The sequence below is a fragment of the Pan paniscus genome, chromosome 20, assembly GCF_029289425.2.
Source record: "Pan paniscus chromosome 20, NHGRI_mPanPan1-v2.0_pri, whole genome shotgun sequence".
Lineage (NCBI taxonomy): Eukaryota > Metazoa > Chordata > Mammalia > Primates > Hominidae > Pan > Pan paniscus.
In genome coordinates, this window is record NC_073269.2 from 40,375,583 (window position 1) to 40,398,324 (window position 22,742).

At 50.8% G+C, this 22,742-nt stretch overlaps 1 protein-coding gene across 1 annotated transcript in view; it reads left to right on the forward strand.

The window, feature by feature from the left end:
• Nucleotides 1-22,742, forward strand: part of GPI (glucose-6-phosphate isomerase) — a 51,377-nt gene that overhangs the window by 24,216 nt on the left and 4,419 nt on the right. Inside the window, exons 10-12 of the mRNA XM_034944853.3 lie at nucleotides 20,105-20,165; nucleotides 20,585-20,628; nucleotides 20,771-20,923. Coding sequence (XP_034800744.1) covers nucleotides 20,105-20,165; nucleotides 20,585-20,628; nucleotides 20,771-20,923 — 258 coding nt within the window. The remainder of the gene's footprint in view (nucleotides 1-20,104; nucleotides 20,166-20,584; nucleotides 20,629-20,770; nucleotides 20,924-22,742) is intronic.

Genomic DNA, 22,742 nt, shown 5'->3' on the forward strand with positions numbered 1-22,742 from the left:
CCCCATCTCTACAAAAAATTTAAAAAATAGTCAAGCATGGTGGTGTGTGCCTGTAGTCCCAGCTACTGGGGAGGCTGAGATGGGAGGATCACTTGAGCCCAGGAGTTTGAGGCTGCGGTGAGCTGTGATCATGCCACTGTACTCCACCTGGGCAACAGAGCAAGACCCTGTCTCTTAAAAAAAAAAGAAAAAAATAGAACTGCATCTGTTAGATGAGATGTGAGAGCCTATGTCAAGCATGATGTAGTCTGTAGGACTGCGTCTGTCAGGTAAGGTTCCCGGAAACCCAGAGCCTTTCCAAGTGAGTGGCCCCACCGGTCATCTCATTGCCCAAGCCAGAAACCTCTCGGCCACACTGGAGAGCTCCCAGAATGAGTCCTCTGCACTCGCCAGTCCATCTCCCGGGCTTCAAAGTGGCTTGTTTGCTTCTGTCCTTGCCTTAGCCGCAGACTGTTCTCAGTCCTCCCACCGTGCCTCTCAGCTTCCACCCTGTGGTCCCCACCCCTTCCTTTATCCTCTGGAAGGTGCTGTGCTTCCCCCTGCCTCAGTGGGCTTCCAGGAGAGAATTAAGCCCTCACAGCCCAAGGCATCTACTGGATGTAATAAGTGGGCACCTCTCCTTCGTGTCTAGAAGGTTACTAGTCTTGGACTATCCTTGGGAGAACTGAGAAGTCACTCAGATCATTTTCTGTGGGCCTTAATTCTGTCACACTTGAGAAAGGCTGCTTTGGCCACGGGACCTTTGCATGTGCTGTTATGGCTGCTGGAATGCTCCCTCAGTGCTTCTCTGGGTCATGCCTGTTCGTTCTTGAGATCAAGGGTCAAGTACCCCTCAGGTTCCTTTTATAAGTGGCCTCAGCACCACGTTCCAATTTCTCCTCAGCACTTGTTTCTCAGTTTCACATTTATTGGTATGATTATTTGATGTATGTCTCTCTCCCACACTCTGTGTCCGTTGCCTGTGTTAGAAATGTGGGAGGTGCTCCATAAACAGCTGTTAGGAAGACATCCGTGAAGTTCTGAGGACTCTGATGGCACCATGTGGAGCTTGCAGGTGTGGCTTGAGAAGGTGCAGTGTGAATGGTAGGCCTAGGTGATAGGCCGAGAAGATCGGTCAAGCCCAGATATGACCCACTGGGCCTGTCAGTGTCCAGGAGGTGGGGTGAGGCACAGGTCTAAGGTTCTGGATCTGTCAGTACCACCTGAGGAGTTGGGAATGGGCACAGGTACAAAGTGATGAGTCTTCATTGTTCAACAAAGAATGGCACAAGTATGAGGATCTGGGTTTGTCAGTATCTGAGGATGTGGGGCCTGGCACAAGTATGAGGCACTGGGCCACTGTTCAAGCAGGTGGGCTGGGGAACAGAAATGTAGCTGTGGGTTTTTAATATCTGAGGAGACCCAGCCAAGTGTAGCAGAGAGCTGCTGGGTCTTTCATTGTCCAAGGAAGCATACCTGGGCACAAGTATGAGACTGAGAAGGTGGGTCCTGGCACCGGTATAGGTCTCTGGGTCTGCAAGTGTCTATGGAAGTAGGGCCTGGTACAGGTATATGGTGCTGGAAGAGGTATCCAAGGAGGTGGGCTAAGTACAGGTATGACATCTGGGTCTTCCAGTGTGTGAGGAGGTAGGATCTGGTACAAGTATGAGGCCCTGGGTCTGCTGGTGTCTGAGGAGATAACAGCAGGTTACAGGTATGAGGCCCTGGGTCTGCTGGTGTCTGAGGAGGTAACATCTAGTACAGGTATGAGATCTGGGTCTTCCTGTGTCTGAGAAGGTAGCACCTGGCACAGGTATGAGGATCTGGGTCTTCCCAATGTTTGAGGAGGTAGCACCTGGCACAGGTATGAGGATCTGGGTCTTCCCGTGTCTGAGGAGGTAGCACCTGGCACAGGTATGAGAATCTGGGTCTTCCCGTGTCTGAGGAGGTAGCACCTGGCACAGGTATGAGGATCTGGGTCTTCCTGTGTCTGAGGAGGTAGCACCTGGCACAGGTATGAGGATCTGGGTCTTCCCGTGTCTGAGGAGGTAGCACCTGGCACAGGTATGAGGATATGGGTCTTCCAGTGTTTGAGGAGGTGAGTTTGGACTCAGGTTTGAGGCCCTTGGGCTTCCAGTGCCTGAGGAGATAGCATCTGGCACAGGTATGAAGCCCTGAGTCTTCTAGTGTCTGGGGAAGTGAGGCTGGTTACAAGTATGAGGATCTGTGTCCATCAGTATCTGAGGAGGTGGGATCGGGTCCTGGTATGAGGATCTGGGTCTGTCCATGTCTAAGGAGGTAAGATCTGGCCCTGGTATGAGGATCTAGGACTGTCCATGTCTGAGGAGTTACCATCTGGTACAGGAATGAGGATCTGGGTCTGTCAATATCGGAGGAGGTAGGAATCTGGTACAGGTATGAGGATCTGCATCTGTCAAAGTGTGAGGAGTTACCATCTGGTACAGGAATGAGGAGATGTGTCTTCCAGTGACTTAGGAGGTACGATCTCTTATAGGTATGAGGATCTGGGTCTGTCAATGTCTGAGGAGGTAGGATCTGGCCCTGGTATGAGAATCTGGGTCTGTCCATGTCTAAGCAGGTAGGACGTGTCCCTGGTATGAGGATCCGGGTCTGTCAATTTCTGAAGAGGTGGGAATTTGGTACATGTATGAGGATCTGGGTCTGTCAGTATCTGAGGAGGTAGGATCTGGTACAGTTGTGAGGATCTGGGTCTTCAGGTGTCTGAGGAGGTGGCATTTGGCACAAGTATGAGAATCTGGATCTTCTAGTGTCTGAGGAGGTGGGATCTGGTATTAATTATGAGAATCTGGTTCTGTCAGTGACTGAGGAGGTAGGATCTGGCATAAGCATGAGGATCTGGGTCTGTCAATGTCTGAGGAGGCAGGATCTGGTACAGGTATGAGGATCTGGGTCTGTCATGTCTGGAGGTAAGATCTGGCATGAGTATGAGGATTTGGTTCTGTTCATGTCTGAGGAGGTAGGATCTGGTGCAGGTATAAGGATCTGGGTCTTTCAATGTCTGAGAAGGTAGGATCTGGTACAGGTGTGAGGATCTGGGTCTGTTAATGTCTGAGGAGGTAGGATCTGGCACTGGTAAGAGGATCTGCATCTGTCAGTTTCTGAGGAGGTAGGATCTGGCCCTAGTAGGAAGATCTCGGTCTGTCAATTTCTGAGGAGGTGGGAACTGGCACAAGTATGAGGATCTGGGTCTGTCAATATCTGAGGACGTAGGATCTGGTGCAGATATGAGGATCTGGGTCTGTCAATATCTGAGGACGTAGGATCTGGTGCAGATATAAGGATCTGGGTCTGTCAGGGTATGAGGAGGTAAGATCTGGTACAGTATTGAGGATTTGGGACTGTCCATGTCTGAGGAGGTAGGATCTGATGCACATATAAGGATCTGGGTCGGTCAGTGTCTAAGGATCTGGATCTGTCAATGCCTGAGGAGGTAGGATCTGATGCAGGTATAAGGATCTGGGTCGGTCAATATCTGAGGAGGTGTGATCTGGCCCTGGTATGATGATCTGTGTCTTCCAGTGTCCTAGGAGGTGGGATCTGGCCCTGGTGTGAGGATCTGGGTCTGTCAATATCTGAAGAGGTAGGAATCCGGTACAGGTATGGGATCTGCATCTGTCAATGTCTGAGGAGGTAGGACCTGGCCCTGGTATGAGGATCTGGGTCTGTCAACGTCTGAGGAGTTAGGAATCGTACAAGTATGAGGATCTGGGTCTTTCCATATCTGAGGAGGCAGGATCTGGATGTCTCCATATCTGAGGAGGTAGGATCTGGGTCTGTCCATGTCTGAGGAGGTAGGATCTGGCATGAATATGACGATTTGGGTCTGTCAATATCTGAAGAGGTAGGAATCTGGTACAGGTATGAAGATCTGCATCTGTCAATGTCTGAGGAGGTAGGACCTGGCCCTGGTATGAGGATCTGGGTCTGTCAATGTCTGAGGAGGTTGGAATCGTACAAGTATGAGGATCTGGGTCTCTCCATGCCTGAGGAGGTAAGGTCTGGGTCTGTCCATGTCTGAGGAGGTAGGATCGAGGTCTCCCCATGTCTGAGGAGGTAGGATCTGGGTCTGTCCGTGTCTGAGGAGGTAGGCTCTTGCATGAATATGAGGACCTGGGTCTGTCCATGTCTGCAGAGGTAGGATCTGGTGCAGGTATAAGGATCTGGGTCTTTCCATGTCTGAGGAAATAGGATCTGGTACAGGTATGAGGATCTGGGTCTGTCAATATGCGAGGAGGTAGGATCTAGCCCTGGTTTGAGGATCTGGGTCTGTCCATGTCTGAGAAGGTAGGATGTAGCCCTGGTATGAGGCTTATGAGGATTTAGGTCTGTCAGTATCTGAGGAGTTAGGATCTGGGTGCAGGTACAGGTATGAGGATCTGGGTCTGTCAGTGTCTGAGGAGGTAGGATCTGGCCCCCATATGAGGCTCTGGGTTGCCCATGTCTGAGAAGGTAGGATCTGGCCCTGATAGGAGAATTATGAGGATCTGGATCTGTCAGTATCTGAGGAGGTAGGATCTGGTGCTGGTATGAGGATCGAGTCTGTCAGTGTCTGAGGAGGTAGGATTTGGTGCTGGTATGAGGATCTGAGTCTGTCAGTGTCTGAGGAGGTAGGATCTGGTACAGGTGTGAGGATCTGGGTCTCTCTATGTCTGAGCAGGTAGGATCTGGCATGAGTATGAGGATTTGGGTCTGTCCATGTCTGAGGAGGTAGGATCTGGCGCAGGTATAAGGATCTGGGTCTTTCAATGTCTGAGAAGGTAGGATCTGGCCCTGGTATGAGGATCTGAGGCTTTCAATATCTGAGGTGGTAGGGATCTGGTACAGGTATGAGTATCTGGGTCTCTCCATGTCTGAGAAGGTAGGAATCTGTTACAGGCATGAAGATCTGGGTCTGTCAATGTGTGAAGAGATAAGATCTGGCCCTGGTATGAGGATCTGTGTCTCCCCATGTCTGAGGAGGTAGGATCTGGATCTGCCTGTGTCTGAGGAGGTAGGATCTGGCATGAGTATGAGCATCTGGGTCTGTCCATGTCTGCAGAGGTAGGATCTGGTGCAGGTATGAGGATCTGGGTCTCTCCATGTCTGAGGAAGTAGGATCAGGTACAGGTATGAGGATCTGGGTCTGTCAGTATCTGAGGAGGTATGAATCTGGTACAGGTATGAGGATCTGGGTCTGTCTATGTCCAAGGAGGTAGGATCTGGTACAAGTGTGAAGATCTGGGTCTGTCTGTATCTGAGGAGGTAGGAATCTGGTACAGGTATGAAGATCTGGGTCTGCCAGTGTCTGAGGAGGTAGGATCTGGCCCTGGTATGAGGATCTGGGTCTGACCATGTCTGAGAAGGTAGGATCTGGCCCTGGTATGAGGCTTACGAGGATTTGGGTCTGTCAGTATCTGAGGAGGTAAGATCTGGGTGCGGGTACAGGTCTGAGGATCTGTTTTGTCAGTGTCTGAGGAGGTAGGATCTGGCCCCCTTAGGAGGCTCTGGGTTGTTCATGTCTCAGACAGTAGGATCTGGCCCTGATAGGAGGATTATAAGGATCTGGGACTGTCAGTATCTGAGGAGGTAGGATCTGGATGCCGGTATAAGGATCTGGCTCTGTCAGTGTCTGAGGAGGTAGGATCTGGCGCTGGTATGAGGATGTGAGTCTGTCAATTCTGAGGAGGTAGGATTTGGTACAAGTGTGAAGATCTGGGTCTCTCTATGTCTGAGCAGGTAGGATCTCGTAAAAGTGTGAGGATCCAGGCCTGTCCATGTCTGAGGAGGTAGGATCTGGCATGACTATGAGGATCTGGGTCTGTCCATATCTGAGGAGGGAGGATCTGGGTCTTTCAATATCTGAGAAGGTAGGATCTGGCCCTGGTATGAGGATCTGAGTCTTTCAATATCTGAGGAGGTAGGAATCTAGTACAGGTATGAGTTTCTGGGTCTCTCCATGTCTGAGAAGGTAGGATCTGGCATGAGTATGAGGATTTGGGTCTGTCCATGTCTGAGGACGTAGAATCTGTCCCTGGTATGAGGATCTGAGTCTTTCAATATCTGAGGAGGGAGGAATCTAGTACAGGTATGAGTATCTGGGTCTCTCCCTGTCTGAGAAGGTAGGAATCTGTTACAGGCATGAAGATCTGGGTCTGTCAATTTGTGAAGAGGTAAGATCTGGCCCTGGTATGAGGATCGTGTCTCCCCATGTCACAGGAGGTAGCATCTGGGTCTACCCCTGTCTTAGGAGGTAGGATCTGGCATGAGTATGAGGATCTGGGTCTGTCCATGTCTGAGGAGGTAGGATCTGGCACAGATATAAGGATCTGGATCTTTCAGTGTCTGAGAAGGTAGGATCTGGCCCTGGTATGAGGATCTGGGTCCGTCAATATCTGAGGAGGTAGGAATCCGGCCCTCGTATGCAGATGCGGGTCTCTCCATCTCTGAGGGGTTGAATCTGGTACAGGTATGAGGATCTGGGTCTGTCAGTGTCAGGAGGTAGGATCTGGCCCTAGTATGGGTATCTGGGTCTGTCCATGTCTGAGAAGGTAGGATCTGGCCCATTAGGATTGTGAGGATCTGGGTCTGTCAGTATCTGAGGAGGTAGGATCTGGGTGTGGGTATAAGGATCTGGATCTGTCGGTGTCTTAGGGGGTAAGATCTGGCCCTGGTATAAGGATCTAGGTCTTTCCATGTCTGAGGAAGTAGGATCTGGTACAGGTATGAGGATCTGGGTCTGTCAATATGTGAGGAGGTAGGATCTGTCCGTGGTATGAGGATCTGGGTCTGTCTGAGAAGGTAGGATCTGGCCCTGGTATGAGGATCTGGGTCTGACCATGTCTGAGAAGGTAGGATCTGGCCCTGGTATGAGGCTTATGAGGATCTGGGACTGTCAGCATCTGAGGAGGTAGGATCTGGGTGCCGGTATAAGGATCTGGATCTGTCAGTATCTGAGGAGGTAGGATCTGGCGCTGGTTTGAGGATCTGAGTCTGTCAGTGTCTGAGGAGGTAGGATTTGGTAGACGTGTGAAGATCTGGGTCTCTCTATGTCTGAGCAGGTAGGATCTGGTAAAAGTGTGAGGATCTGGGCCTGTCCATGTCTGAGGAGGTAGGATCTGGCATGAGTATGAGGATCTGGGTCTGTCCATATCTGAGGAGGTAGGATCTGGCGCAGGTATGAGGATCTGGTTCTTTCAATATCTGAGAAGGTAGGATCTGGCCCTGGTATGAGGATCTGAGTCTTTCAATATCTGAAGAGGTAGGAATCTAGTATAGGTATGAGGATCTGTGTCTCCCCATGTCTGAGGAGGTAGGATCTGGCATGAGTATGAGGATTTGGGTCTGTCCATGTCTGAGGAGGTAGGATCTGGGGCAGGTATAAGGATCTGGGTCTTTCAATGTGTGAGAAGGTAGGATCTGGCCCTGGTATGAGGATCTGAGTCTTTCAATATCTGAGGAGGTAGGAGTCTAGTACAGGTATGAGTATCTGGATCTCCCCATGTCTGAGAAGGTAGGAATCTGTTACTGGCATGAAGATCTGTGTCTGTCAATGTGTGAAGAGGTAAGCTCTGGCCCTGGTATGAGGATCTGGGTCTGTCCATGTCTGAGGAGGTAGGATCTGGCGCAGATATAAGGATCTGGCTCTTTCAATGTCTGAGAAGGTAGGATCTGGCCCTGGTATGAGGATCTGGGTCCGTCAATATCTGAGGAGGTAGGAATCCGGCCCTCGTATGAGGATGCGGGTCTCTCCATCTCTGAGGGGTTGAATCTGGTACAGGTATGAGGATCTGGGTCTGTCAGTGTCAGGAAGTAGGATCTGGCCCTGGTATGGGTATCTGGGTCTGTCCATGTCTGAGAAGGTAGGATCTGGCCCTGGTATGAGGATCTGAGTCTTTCAATATCTGAGGAGGTAGGAATCTAGTACAGGTATGAGTATCTGGATCTCCCCATGTCTGAGAAGGTAGAAATCTGTTATAGGCATGAAGATCTGGGTCTGTCAATGTGTGAAGAGGTAAGATCTGGCCCTGGTATGAGCATTGTGTCTCCCCATGTCTGAGGAGGTAGCGTCTGGGTCTACCCATGTCTTAGGAGGTAGGATCTGGCATGAGTATGAGGATCTGGGTCTGTCCATGTCTGAGGAGGTAGGATCTGGTGCAGATATAAGGATCTGGCTCTTTCAATGTCTGAGAAGGTAGGATCTGGCCCTGGTATGAGAATCTGGGTCCGTCAATATCTGAGGAGGTAGGAATCCGGTCCCCGTATGCGGATGCGGGTCTCTCCATCTCTGAGGGGTTGAATCTGGCACAGGTATGAGGATCTGGGTCTCTCCATGTCTGAGGAAGTAGGATCAGGTACAGGTATGAGGATCTGGGTCTGTCAATATCTGAGGAGGTACGAATCTGGTACAGGTATGAGGATCTGGGTCTGTCTATGTCCGAGGAGGTAGGATCTTGTATAGGTGTGAAGATGTGGGTCTGTCTATATCTGAGGAGGTAGGAATCTGGTACAGGTATGAGGATCTGGGTCTTTCAGTGTCTGAGGAGGTAGGATCTGGCCCTGCTATGAGGATCTGGGTCTGACCATGTCTGAGAAGGTAGGATCTGGCCCTGGTATGAGGCTTATGAGGATTTGGGTCTGTCAGTGTCTGAGGAGGTAGGATCTCGGTGCAGGTGCAGGTTTGAGGATCTGTTTTGTCAGTATCTGAGGAGGTGGGATGTGGCCCTGGTATGAGGCTCTGGGTTGCTCATGGCTGAGACAGTAAGATCTGGCCCTAGGAGGATTAGGAGGATCTGGGACTGTCAGTATCTAAGGAGGTAGGATCTGGGTGCCGGTATTAGGATCTGGATCTGTCAGTATCTGAGGAGGTGGGATCTGGCGCTGGTATGAGGATCTGAGTCTGTCAATGTCTGAGGAGGTAGGATCTGGTACAAGTGTGAAGATCTGGGTCTCTGTATGTTTGATCAGGTAGGATCTGGTAAAAGTGTGAGGATCTGGGTCTGTCCATGTCTGGGGAGGTAGGATCTGGCGCAGATATAAGGATCTGGATCTTTCAATGTCTGAGAAGGTAGGATCTGGCCCTGGTATGAGGATCTGAGGCTTTCAATATCTGAGAAGGTAGGAATCTAGTACAGGTATGAGTATCTGGGTCTCTCCATGTCTGAGAAGGTAGAAATCTGTTATAGGCATGAAGATCTGGGTCTGTCAATGTGTGAAGAGGTAAGATCTGGCCCTGGTATGAGGATCTGTGTCTCCCCATGTCTGAGGAGGTAGCCTCTGGGTCTGCCCATGTCTTAGGAGGTAGGATCTGGCATGAGTATGAGGATCTGGCTTTGTCCATGTCTGCAGTGGTAGGATATGGAGCAGGTATAAGGATCTGGGTCTTTCAATGTCTGAGAAGGTAGGATCTGGCCCTGGTATGAGGATCTGGGTCTGTCAATATCTGAAGAGGTCGGAATCCGGCCCTTGTATGAGGATGTGGGTCTCTCCATCTCTGAGGGGGTTGAATCTTGTACAGGTATGAGATCTGGGTCTGTCAGTGTCTGAGGAGGTAGAATCTGATCCTGGTATGGGTATCTGGGTCTGTCCTTGTCTGAGAAGGTAGGATCTGGCCCATTAGGATTATGGGGATCTGGGTCTGTCAGTTTCTGGGGAGGTAGGATCCGGGTGCAGGTATAAGGATCTGGATCTGTCAGTGTCTTAGGAGGTAACATCTTGCCTTGGTATAAGGATCTAGGTCTCTCCATGCCTGCGGAAGTAGGATCTGGTACAGGTGTGAAGATCTGGATCTGTCAGTATCTGAGGAGGTAGGATCCGGGTGCAGGTATAAGGATCTGGATCTGTCAGTGTCTTAGAAGGTAAGCTCGGGCCCTGGTATAAGGATCTGGGTCTCTGCATGTCTAAGGAAGTAGGATCTGGTATAGGTATGAGGATCTGGGTCTGTCAATATTTGAGGAGGTAGGATCTGGCCGTGGTATGAGGATCTGGGTCTGTCCATGTCTGATAAGGTAGGATCTGGCCCTGGTATGAGGCTTATGAGGATTTAAGTCTGTCAGTATCTGAGGAGGTAGGATCTGGCCCTGGTATGAGGCTTATGAGGATTTAGGTCTGTCAGTATCTGAGGAGGTAGGATCTGGGTGTGATTAAAGGTATGAGGATCTGGGTGTGTCAGTGTCTGAGGAGGTAGGATCTGGCCCCCGTATGAGGCTCTGGGTTGCTCATGTCTGAGAAGGTAGGATCTGGCCTTGATAGGATTATGAGGATCTGGGTCTGTCAGTATCTGAGGAGGTAGGATCTGGCGCTGGTATGAGGATCGAGTCTGTCAGTGTCTGAGGAGGTAGGATCTGGTGCTGGTATGAGGATCGAGTCTGTCAGTGTCTGAGGAGGTAGGATCTGGTGCTGGTATGAGAATCAAGTCTGTCAGTGTCTGAGGAGGTGGATCTGGATCTGTCAGTATCTGAGGAGGTAGGATCTGGCCTTGGTTTGAGGAACTGGGTCGTTCAATATCTGAGGAGGTACGAATCTGATACAGGTATGAAGATCTGGTTCTCTCCATGTCTGGAGGTAGGATCTGGTACAAGTGTGAGGATCTGGGTCTATTTATATCTGAGGAGGTAGGATCTGTACAGGTGTGAGGATCTGGGTCTCTCTATTTCTGAGCAGGTAGGATCTGGTACAAGTGTAAGGATCTGGGTCTGTCCATGTCTGAGGAGGTAGGATCTGGAGCAGGTATAAGGATCTGGGTCTTTCAATGTCTGAGAAGGTAGGATCTGGCCATGGTATGAGGATCTGAGTCTTTCAATATCTGAGGAGATAGGAATCTAGTACAGGTGTGAGGATCTGGGTCTCTCCATGTTGGAAGAGGTAGGAATCTCTTACAGACATGAAGATCTGCGTCTGTCAATGTGTGAAGAGGTAAGACCTGGCCCTGGTATGAAGATCTCTGTCTCCCCATGTCTGAGAAGGTAGGATCTGGATCTGCCTGTGTCTGAGGAGGTAGGATCTGGCATGAGTATGAGGGTCTCGGTCTGTCCATGTCTGCAGAGGTAGGATCTGGCGCAGGTATGAGGATCTGGGTCTGTCAATATCTGAGGAAATACGAATCTGGAACAGGTATGAGGATCTGGGTCTGTTTATGTCTGAGGAGGTAGGATCTGGTACAGGTGTGAAGATCTGGATCTGTCTGTATCTGAGGAGGTAGGAATCTGGTACAGGTGTGAGGATCTGGGTCTGTCAGTGTCTGAGGAGGTAGGATCTGGCCCTGGTATGAGGATCTGGGTCTGACCATGTCTGAGAAGGTAGGATCTGGCCCTGGTATGAGGATTGAGTCTGTCAGTGTCTGAGGAGGTAGGATCAGGTGCTGGTATGAGGATCGAGTCTATCAGTGTCTGAGGAGGTAGGATCTGGGTGCCGGTTTAAGGATCTGGATCTGTCAGTATCTGAGGAGGTAGGATCTGGTGCTGGTATGGGTATCTGAGTCTGTCAATGTCTCAGGAGGTAGGATGTGGTACAAGTGTGAAGATCTGGATCTCTCTATGTCTGAGCAGGTAGGATCTGGTACAAGTGTGAGGATCTGGGCCTGTCCATATCTGAGGAGGTAGGATCTGGCACAGATATAAGGATCTGGATCTTTCAATATCTGAGAAGGTAGGATCTGGCCCTGGTATGAGGATCAGAGTCTGTCAATATCTGAGAAGGTAGGAATCTAGTACAGGTATGAAGATCTGGGTCTCTCCATGTCTGAGAAGGTAGAAATCTGTTATAGGCATGAAGATCTGGGTCTGTCAATGCGTGAAGAGATAAGATCTGGCCCTGGTATGAGGATCTGTGTCTCCCCATGTCTGAGGAGGTAGGATCTGGCATGAGTATGAGGATCTGGGTCTGTCCATGTCTGCAGAGGTAGGATCTGGGATGAGTATGAGGATCTGAGTCTGACCATGTCTGAGAAGGTAGGGTCTGGCCCTGGCATGAGGATCTGAGTCTTTCAATATCTAAGGAGTTATATACCAGGAATCTAGTACAGGTATGAGTATCTGGGTCTCTCCACGTCTGAGAAGGTAGGAATCTGTTATAGGCATGAAGATCTGGTTCTGTCAATGTGTGAAGAGGTAAGATCTGGCCCTGGTATGAGGATCTGGATCTGTCAATATCTGGGGAGGTAGGAATCTGGCTCTCGTATGAGGATGTGGGTCTCTCCATCTCTGAGGGGGTTGAATCTGGTACAGGTATGAGGATCTGAGTCTGTCACTGTCTGAGGAAGTAGGATCTGACCCTGGTGTGGGTATCTGGGTCTGTCCATGTCTGAGAAGGTAGGATCTGGCCCATTAGGATTATGAGGCTCTGGGTCTGTCAGTATCTTAGGAGGTAGGATCCGGGTGCAGGTATAAGGATCTGGATCTGTCAGTGTCTTAGGAGGTAAGATGTGGCCCTGGTATGAGGATCTGAGTCTGTCCATGTCTGAGGAGGTAGGGTCTGGTACAGGTGTGAAGATCTGGGTCTCTCCATGTCTCAGGAAGTAGGATCTGGTACAGCTATGAGGATCTGGGTCTGTCCATGTCTGAGGAGGTAGGATCTGGCACAGATATAAGGATCTAGGTCTTTTAATGTCTGAGAAGGTAGGATCTGTCCCTCGTTTGAGGATCTAGGTCTTTCAATATCTGAGGAGGTAGGAATCTGGTACAGGTATGATGATCTGGGTCTGTCAAGTCTGAGGAGGTAGGACATTGCCCTGGTATACGGATCTGGGTCTCTTCATTTCTGAGGAGGTAAGAATCTGTTACAGGCATGAGGATCTGGGTCTGTGAATGTCTGAGGAGGTAGGACCTGGCCCTGGTATGCAGAACTGGGTCTCTTCATGTCTGTGGAGGTAGGATCTGGGTCTTTCCATGTCTGCAGAGGTAGGATCTGGCATAACTGTATCTGGCACAGATATAAGGATCTGGGTCTTTCAATGTCTGACAAGGTAGGATCTGGCCTTGGTATGAGGATCTGAGTTTGTCAGTATCTGAGGATGTACGAATCTAGTACAGGTATGAGGATCTGGGTCCGAGGGGGTAGGATATGGTACAAGTGTGAGGATCTAGGTCTGTCTATGTCTGAGGAGGTAGGAATCTGGTACAGGTTGGAGGATCTGGTTCTGTCAGTGTCTGAGGAGGTAGGATCTGGCCCTGGTATGAGGCTTATGAGGATTTGAGTATGTCAGTATCTGAGGAGGTGGGATCTAGCTGCGGGTACAGGTATGAGGGTCTGGGTCTATCAGGGTCTGAGGAAGTAGGATCTGGCCCCTGTATGAGGCTCTGGGTTGTCCATGTCTGAGAAGGTAGGATCTGGCCCTGATAGGAGGATTATGAGGATCTGAGACTGTCAGTATCTGAGGAGGTAGGATCTGGGTGTGGGTATAAGGATCTGGATCTGTCAGTATCTGAGGAGGTAGGATCTGGGTGTGGGTATAAGGATCTGAATCTGTCAGTATCTGAGGAGGTCGGATCTGGCCTTGGTTTGAGGATCTGGGTCGTTCAATATCTGAGGAGGTACGAATCTGATACAGGTATGAAGATCTGGGTCTCTCCATATCTGGAGGTAGGATCTGGTACAAGTGTGAGGATCTGGGTCTGTTTATATCTGAGGAGGTAGGATCTGGTACAGGTATGAGGATCTGGGTCTGTCAGTGTCTGAGCAGGTGGGATCTGGTACAAGTGTGAAGATCTGGGTCTGTCCATGTCTGAGGAGTTAGGATCTGGAGCAGGCATAAGGGTCTGGGTCTTTTCATGTCTGAGAAGGTAGGATCTGGCCCTGGTATGAGGATCTGAGTCTTTCAATATCTGAAGAGGTAGGAATCTAGTACAGGTATGAGGATCTGGGTCTCTCCATGTCTGAGGAAGGAGGAATCTGTTACAGGCATGAGGATCTGGGTCTGTCAGTGTGTGAAGAGGTACGATCTGGCCTGGTATGATGATCTGTGTCTCCCCATGTCTGAGAAGGTAGGATCTGGATCTGTCCGTGTCTGAGGAGGTAGGATCTGGCATGAGTATGAGGATCTGGGTCTGTCCACATATGCGGAGGTAGGATCTGGAGCAGGTATAAGGATCTGGGTATTTCAATGTCTGAGAGGGTAGGATCTGGCCCTGGTATGAGGATCTGGGTCTGTCAGTATCTGAGGAGGTAGGAATCTGGCGCTCATATGAGGACGTGGATCTCTCCATCTCTGAGGGGGTTGAATCTGGTACAGGTGTGAGGATCTGGGTCAGTCAGTGTCTGAGGAGATAGGATCTTGCCCTGGTATGGGTATCTGGGTCTGTCCTTGTCTGAGAAGGTAGGATCTGACCCATTAGGATTATGAGGATCTGGGTCTGTTAGTATCTGAGGAGGTAGGATCTGGGTGCAGGTATAAGGATCTGGTACTGTCAGTATCTGAGGAGGTAGGATCTGGGTGCAGGTATAAGGATTTGGATCTGTCAGTGTCTGAGGAGGTAAGATCTGGCCCAGGTATGAGGATCTGAGTCTGTCCATGTCTGAGGAGGTAGGATGTGGTACTGGTGTGAAGATCTGGGTCTCTCCATGTCTCACGAAGTAGGATCTGGTACAGATATTGGGATCTGGGTCTGTCCATGTCTAAGGAGTTATGAATCTGGTACAGATATAAGGATCTGGGTGTGTTCGTGTCTGAGGAGGTAGGATTTGGTGCATGTATTAGGATCTGGGTCTGTCCATGTCTGAGGAGGTCGGATCTGGCATGGATATCAGGATCTAGGTCTTTTAATGTCTGAGAAGGTAGGATCTGGCCCTTGTTTGAGGATCTCGGTCTTTCAATATCTGAGGAGGTAGGAATCTGGTACAGGTATGAGGATCTGGGTCTGTCAATGTCTGAGGAGGTAGGACCTGGCTGTGGTATATGGATCTGGGTCTCTTCATGTCTGAGGAGGTAGGAAACTGTTACAGGCATGAGGATCTGGGTCTGTCATTGTCTAAGGAGGTAGGATCTGGCCCCAGTATGAGGATCGGGGTCTGTCCATGTCTGAGAAGGTAGGATCTGACTGTGATATGAGGATTACGAACATATGGGTCTCTCAGTATCTGATGAGGTAGTATCTGGGTGCCAGTACAAGGATCTGGCAGTCAGTATCTGGGGAGGTAGGATCTGGCCCTTGTATGAGGATCTGAGTCTGTAAACGTCTGAGGAGGTGGGATCTGGTACAGGTGTGAGGATCTGGGTCCGTTCATGTCTGAGGAGGTAGGATTTGGTACACATATTAGTTTCTTGGTCTGCCCACATCTGAGGAGGTGGGACCTGGCCCTGGTATGAGGATCTGGGTCTCTTCATGTCTGTGGAGGTAGGATCTGGGTCTGTCCATGTCTGAGGAGGTAGGATCTGGCATGAGTATGAGGATCTGGCTCTGTCCATGTCTGGGGAAGTAGGATTTGGCGCAGATATAAGCATCTGGGTCTCTTAATGTCTGCGAAGGTAGGCTCTGGCCTTGGTATGAGGATCTGGGTCTGTCAATATCTGAGGAGGAATGAATCTAGTACAGGTATGAGGATCTGGGTCTCTCCATGTCTGAGAAGGTTGGCTGTGGTACAGGTATGAGGATCTGGGTCTGTCAGTGTCTGAGGAGGTAGGATTTGGTCCTGTTTTGAGGATCTGGGTCTATCCATGTCTGAAATGGTAGGATCTGGCCCATTAGGATTTTGAGGATCTGGGTCTGTCAGTATCTGAAGAGGTAGTATCTGGGTGCGGGTATAAGGATCTGTATCTGTCAGTATCTGAGGAGGTAGGATCTGGCCGTGGTATGAGGATCTGAGTCTGTCAATTTCTGAGGAGGTAGGATCTGGTACAGGTATGAGGATCTTGGTCTGTCCATGTCTGAGGAGGTAGTATCTGGCACAGATATAAGGATCTGGGTCTGTCCATGTCTCAGGAGGTAGGACGGCGCAATTATAGGGATCTGGGTCTATCAGTGTCTGAGAATGTAGGATCTGGCCCTTGTATGAGGATCTGGGTCTTTCAGTATCTGAGGAGGTAGGAATTTGGTACAGGTATGAAGATCTGGGTCTCTTCATGACTGAGGAGGTAGGAGTCTGTTACAGGCATGAGGATCTGGGTCTGTCAATGTGTGAGGAGGTAAGATCTCTCCCTGGTATGACGATCTGGGCCTGTCAGTGTTTGAGGAGGTAGGAATCTGGTACACGTATGTGGATCTGCATCTGTCAATGTCTGAGGAGATAGGACCTGGCCCTGATATGAGGATCTGGGTCTCTCCATGTCTGAGGAGGTAGGATCTGGGTGTGCCCGTGTCTGAGGAGGTTGGATCTGGCATGAGTATGAGGATCTGGGTCTGTCCATGTCTGCAGCGGTAGGATCTGGAGCAGGTATAAGGATCTGGATCTTTCAATGTCTGAAAAGGTAGGATCTGGCCCTTGTATGAGGATCTGGGTCTTTCAGTATCTGAGGAGGTAGGAATCTGGTGCTGGTATGAGGATCTGGGTCTCTCCATGTCTGAGGAGGTTGGATCTGGTACAGGATCTGGCCCTTGTATGAGGATCTGGGTCTGTCAGTATCTGAGGAGGTAGGATCTGCCTCTGGTATGAGGATCTGAGTCTGTCAGTGTCTTAGAAGGTAGGCTGTGGTACAGGTGTTAGGATCTGGGTCTCTCCATGTATGAGTAAGTAGGAACTGGTAGAGGTGTGAGGATCTGGGTCTGTCCATGTCTGAGGAGGTAGGATCTGGCTCAGATATAAGGATCTAGGTCTTTCAATGTCTGAGAAGATAGAATCTGGCCCTGATTTGAGGATATGGGTCTTTCAATATCTGAGGAGGTACAAATCTAGTACAGGTATGTGGATCTGAGTCTCTTCATGTCTGAGGAGGTAGGAATCTGTTACAGGCATGAGGATCTGGGTCTGTCAATGTATGAAGAGATAAGACCTGGCCCTGGTATGCGGATCTGCATCTCTCCATGTCTGAGGAGGTAGGGTCTGTTTCTGTCCATGTCTGCGGAGGTAGGATCTGGCAGGACTATGAGGATTTGGCTCTGTTCATGTCTGCAGAGGTAGGATCTGGCACAGATATAAGGATCTGGGTCTTTCAATTGTTTGAGAAGGTAGGATCTGGCCTTGGTATGAGGATCTGGGTCTGTCAATATCTGAGGAGGTACCAATCTAGTACATGTGTGAAGATCTGGGTCTGTCTGTCTGAGGAGGTAGGAATCTGGTACAGGTATGAGGATCTGGGTCTGTCAGTGTCTGAGGAGGTGGGATCTGGCTCTGGTATGAGGCTTATGAGGATCTGGGTCTGTCAGTGTCTGAGCAGGTAGGATCTGGCCCTGGTGTGAGGATCATGAAGAACTTGGTCTGTCAGTGTCTGAGGAGGTAGGATCTGGGTGCCGGTAGAAGGATCTGGGACTGCCAGTATCTGAGGAGGTAGGATCTGGCCCTTGCATGAGGATCTGTGTCTGTCAATGTCTGAGGAGGTAGGATGTGGTACAGGTGTTAGGATTTGGGTCTCTCCATGTCTGGAGGTAGGATCTGATACCGATGTGAGGATCTGGGTCTGTCCATCTCTGAGGAGGTAGGATCTGGTACAGGTATGAGGATCTGGGTCTCTCCATGTGTGAGAAGGTAGAAATCTGGTACAGATACAAGGATCTGGGTCTGTTCATGTAGGATCATGTCTGAGGAGGTAGGATTTGATGCAGGTATTAGGATCTGGGTCTGTCCCTGTCTGAGGAGGTAGGATCTGGCACAAATAGAAGGATCTGGATCTGTCAATGTCTGAGAAGGTAGTATCTGGCCCTGGTATGATGATCTGGGTCTTTCAATATCTGAGGAGGTAGGAATCTAGTAGAGGTACGAGGATCAGGGTCTCTCTATGTCTGTGGAGGTAGGAATCTGTTACAGGCATGAGGATCTGGGTCTGTCAGGGTTGGAGGCGGTAGGAATCTGGTACACATATGATATATCTGCATCTTTCAATGTCTGAGGAGGTAGGACCTGGCTCTGGTATGAGGATGTGGATCTCTCCATATCTGAGGAGGTAGGATCTGAGTCTGTCCGTGTCTGAGGAGGTAGGATCTGGCATGAGTATGAGGATCTGGGTCTGTTCATGTGTGCGGAGGTAGGATCTGGAGCAGGTATAAGGATCTGGGTCTGTTCATGTCTGAGAAGGCAGGATCTGGCCCATTAGGATTATGAGGATCTGGGTCTGTCAGTAGCTGAAGAGGTAGTATCTGAGCATGGGTATAAGGATCTGGATCTGTCAATATCTGAGGAAGTAGGATCTGGCCCTGGTATGAGGATCTGAGTCTGTCAATGTCTTAGGAGGTAGGCTCTGGTATAGGTGAGAGGCTCTGGGTCTGTCCATGTCTGAGGAGGTAGGATCTGGCATAGATACAAGGATCTAGGTTTTTCAATGTCTGAGAAGGTAGGATCTGGCCCTGGTTTGAGGATCTGGGTCTTTCAATATCTGAGCAGGTAGGAATCTGGTACAAGCATGAGGATCTGGGTTGTCAGTGTCTGAGAAGGTAGGACCTGGCCCTGTTATGAGGATCTGGGTCTCTCCATGTCTGAGGAGGTAGGTTCTGGGTCTGTCCATATCTCAGGAGGGAGGATCTGGCATGAGTATGAGGATCTTGGTCTGTTCATGTCTTAGGAGGGAGGATCTGGTGCACTTATAAGGATCTGGGTCTGTCAGTGTCAGAGAAGGTAGGATCTGGCCCTGGTATGAGGATCTGGATCTGTCAGTATCTGAGGAGGTAGGGTCTGGCCCTGGAGGATCTGGGTCTGTTCATGTCTGAGGAGGTAGGATCTCGTACCAGTATGAGGAGCTGGTTCTGTCAATATCTGAGGACGTAGGAATCTGGTACAGGTTTGAGGATTTGGGTCTGTCTGTATCCAGGAGGTATGACCTCGTACAGGCATGAGTATTTGGTATTGCAGTGTCTGAGGAGGTAGGATCTGGTGTAGGTGTGAGGATCTGGGTTTACTCCCTGCCCCCGTGGCTGAAGAGGTAGGATCTGGTACAGGTGTGAGGATCTGCATCTGTTCATGTCTGAGGAGGTTGGATCTGGCCCCCTTATGAGGATCTGAGTCTGTCAATATCTGAAGAGGTAGGAATCTGGTACAGGTATGAGGATGTGTGTGTGTGTGTCAGTGTCTGAGGAATTAGGAATCTGGTACAGGTGTGAGGATCTTCATGTCTCTGTAACTGAAGAAGTAGGATCTGATACAGGTATTAGGATCTGGGTCTATGTCTGAGGAGGTAGCATCTGATACAGGTATGAAGACCTGAGTCTGTCAGTGTCTGAAGTTGTTGGATCTGGCCCTGGTATGAGGATCTGGGTTTGTCAGTATTTGAGGAGGTAGGATCTGGCCCTGGTAGGAGGGTCTGTGTCTTCTAGTGTCTGAAGAAGTAGGATCTGGCCCTGGTATGAGGATCTGGGTCTGTCAGTATCTGAGGAGGTAGGATCTCATACAGGTATGAGGATCTGGGTTTTTCAATGTCTGAGGAGGTAGGATCTGGCACAGGCGTGAGCATCTGGGTCTGACCATGTCTAAAGAGTTGAAGCTGTGTGCAGGTATGAGGCCTTGGGTCTGTCAGTGTCTGGGGAGGTGAGGCTGGGCATGGGTGTGAGACCCTGGGTCTGTCCATATCTGAGGAGGTAGGATCTGGTATGAGTATGAGGATCTGGGTGTGTCCGTGTCTGAGGAGGTGGGCCCTGGCACAGGTATGAGGCCTGGGGTCTGTCCGTGTCTGAGGAGGTGGGCCCTGGCACAGGTATGAGGCCCTGGGTGTGTCCGTGTCTGAGGAGGTGGGCCCTGGCACAGGTATGAGGTCCTGGGTCTGCTGGTGTCTGCAGAGACAGGGCCCGACATCTCAGGGAAGACCACGGTAAGCTCTTCAGTTTGTCTTGTGGCTGTGGTCAGTCATCTGTAGTCTGCCCTGTTGGTCTTCCCATGTGTTGCCAGCACCTGCCTGCTGCCTTGCTTCCTGGAGGTGGGTTGGGCCAGGGCCCTCCGAGACGCCCCTGTGCAAGACCAGGGACAGGGTTTCCGGCAGGAGGTGGGGGGCGGGGTGTGCCGGCCCTCCCTCAGCACCTTGTCCTGTCTCTCCTAGTGGGTGGGAGGACGCTACTCGCTGTGGTCGGCCATCGGACTCTCCATTGCCCTGCACGTGGGTGAGTGTGTTTCTGTGTCTTGCAGCCCCTGTGGGAGACAGTGTTGCAGTCTAAGGTCGGGGTAGGGGGCTCGTGTCCCTGAACATCATGCTGTCCTCACAGGCTGCTGGCCTCTCTGCAGCTGGCTGGGATATTTATTTCATGTCCAGAAGGAAGGTCTGGGTTTTTTTGCGTGTGCAAGTTGGCCCCCGTCTTTGCCCCTCACAATTGCAGTCCTGTTTCTCTCCTATCCTAGGCAGAGTCAGATCCCTGCACTCAGGGCCACCTCTCACTGGAGGGGCTTTGTCTAGGCTCGAGTCCTCCCATGTCGTATCTTCTGGCTCTCCATGCAGCCTTCCTTTGTTGCAGAAGGAGCTGTGCCCACTGCCCACAGGATGCAGGGTGTGGCCACTTCTGTTGACTCTGCTTTTGTGTCACAGGTTTTGACAACTTCGAGCAGCTGCTCTCGGGGGCTCACTGGATGGTGAGTGCTGAGGCTGGTTCTCTGCCAAGTGCTGGCCAGAGGCGCGTGTGTTGGTCCTGGTCCCCCGCTTTCTCCCCCACTGTACTGTCCCTCCCCTCCCCGTGCAGCTGCTCAGCTCCCACTCATCCTGCTCCTGTTTCAGGACCAGCACTTCCGCACGACGCCCCTGGAGAAGAATGCCCCCATCTTGCTGGCCCTGCTGGGTATCTGGTACATCAACTGCTTTGGGTGTGAGACACACGCCATGCTGCCCTATGACCAGTACCTGCACCGCTTTGCTGCGTACTTCCAGCAGGTACCAGCTGCCAAGCCAGGCCTTGGAGTCAGCAGGATTTGTGGGGGGTCTGGGAGGTCTAGGAACCTGGGTTTCAGCTCCTCCAGGAGCTCTTTGCCCCATTGCCCTTGGGCCTGGCCAAGGTCCATCTGTGCTCCTTGTCTCAGGATGAATCTTTGTAACTGAGGTTGGTTCCATTTGAGTGTCATCTGAGTTTGATCACCATGGGACGGGCATGACCGGTGATCATGGTGCCCTGGCTAGGGAGGTCCTGGCTTGACTCAGGGGATGTTTCTCAGCTGGGGTCACTTCTTTCTTGCACATCACTATGCATGCCTACCATAGTGTCTGAGGACGTAGGATCTAGCCCTGGTATGAGGCCCTAGGTCTGTTAGTATCTGGGGAGGAAGGATCTGGTACAGGTATGAGGATCTGGGTCTGTCCATGTCTGAGGAGGTGGGATTTGGACATAGGGTGGGGCTGCAAGCTGGAATCCCTTGTAGCCTGTACTGCCTTTATCCCTCCAGAAAAGCAAGTGTGTATCTAGTCTGTGGTGGCCTCTTTGGACTACATGGCCCTCTTCTCCCTTGGGATCTCCAGAGCCCCCGAGAGGCTTAGCAGGCCTCTCCTAGTCACATTATGTCCCAGAAAGCTTTTCCACACCTGTCCCTGCTTTTATTTTTTTTGAACAGATTCTCACTCTGTTTCCCAGGCAGGAGTGCAGTGGCGCGATCTCGGCTCATTGCAACCTCCGCTTCCTAAGTTCAAGCAATTCCTGTGCCTCAGCCTCCCGAGTAGCTGGGACTGCAGGCATGCACCACCTTGCCTGGCTAATTTTTGTATTTTTGGTGGAGACGGGGTTTCACTATGTTGCCCAGGCTGGTTTCGAACTCCTGGCCTCAAGCGATCTACCTGCCTTGGCCTCCCAAAGTGCTGGGATTACAGGCATGAGCCACCATGCCCAACCCTATCCTTGCTTTTGTTTAGTACAAAGCCAGTCCCTGTCCAGCAGCTCTTGAGTTGCTTTGGGCAGGTACAGAAGGCTTCACCAACACCTGGAAGCAAATCCTGTGACTGAAGGAGAGGCCAAGGTTCCCCAAATCCCAGCTGCCTTGGTGAGGGTTGCCATGACCAGGGCCCAGGTGGGTACCCAAAGCCTAGTGTTTAGTTGTGGTGACAGCCCTCAAAGGCTGTACTCTTAGCCAGGCATAGTGGCTGATGCCTGCAATCCCAGCACCTTGGGAGGCAGAGGCTGGGGGGGATTGCTTGAGCCCAGGAGTTCAAGACCAGCCTGGGCAACGTAGTGAGGCCCGGTCTCTACAAAAAAACCCACAAAAACTAACAGTAGCCAGGCATGGTGGTGCGGCACCTATAGTCCCAGCTACTTGGGAGGCTGAGGCAAGAGGCTTGCTTGAGCCCAAGAGGTCGAGGCTTCAGTGAGCTATGATTCTACCACTGTACTCCAGCCTGGGTGACAGAGGGAGACTCTGTCTCTTTGGGAAAAAAAGAAGCTGTGCACTCTGGACCCCAGCCTGCTCTCCCTTAAGAAATGAGCTGATTTTGTGACCGATTTTGTCTTTAGGGAGGTCCTTGCCTGACCTCCAGACCCACCTTTTCCTGGGCATGAGTCCTTCCTGCACAGTGGCTTAAGCTGGAAAGGTTGGGAGGCTGTGTCCTCACTGGTGTGGGGAGGAAGGGGATCGTGCCTGTGGACACGTGTGCAGGTCCACCTCACGGGGTCAGGGCAGGGTGGGTCTGCCTGGAGCATCTGGGCAGGACTTTGGCATGGTGCAGGAAGGAGCAGGATTTGGGTACAGTGTGTGAAGGATCAAGACTTGCA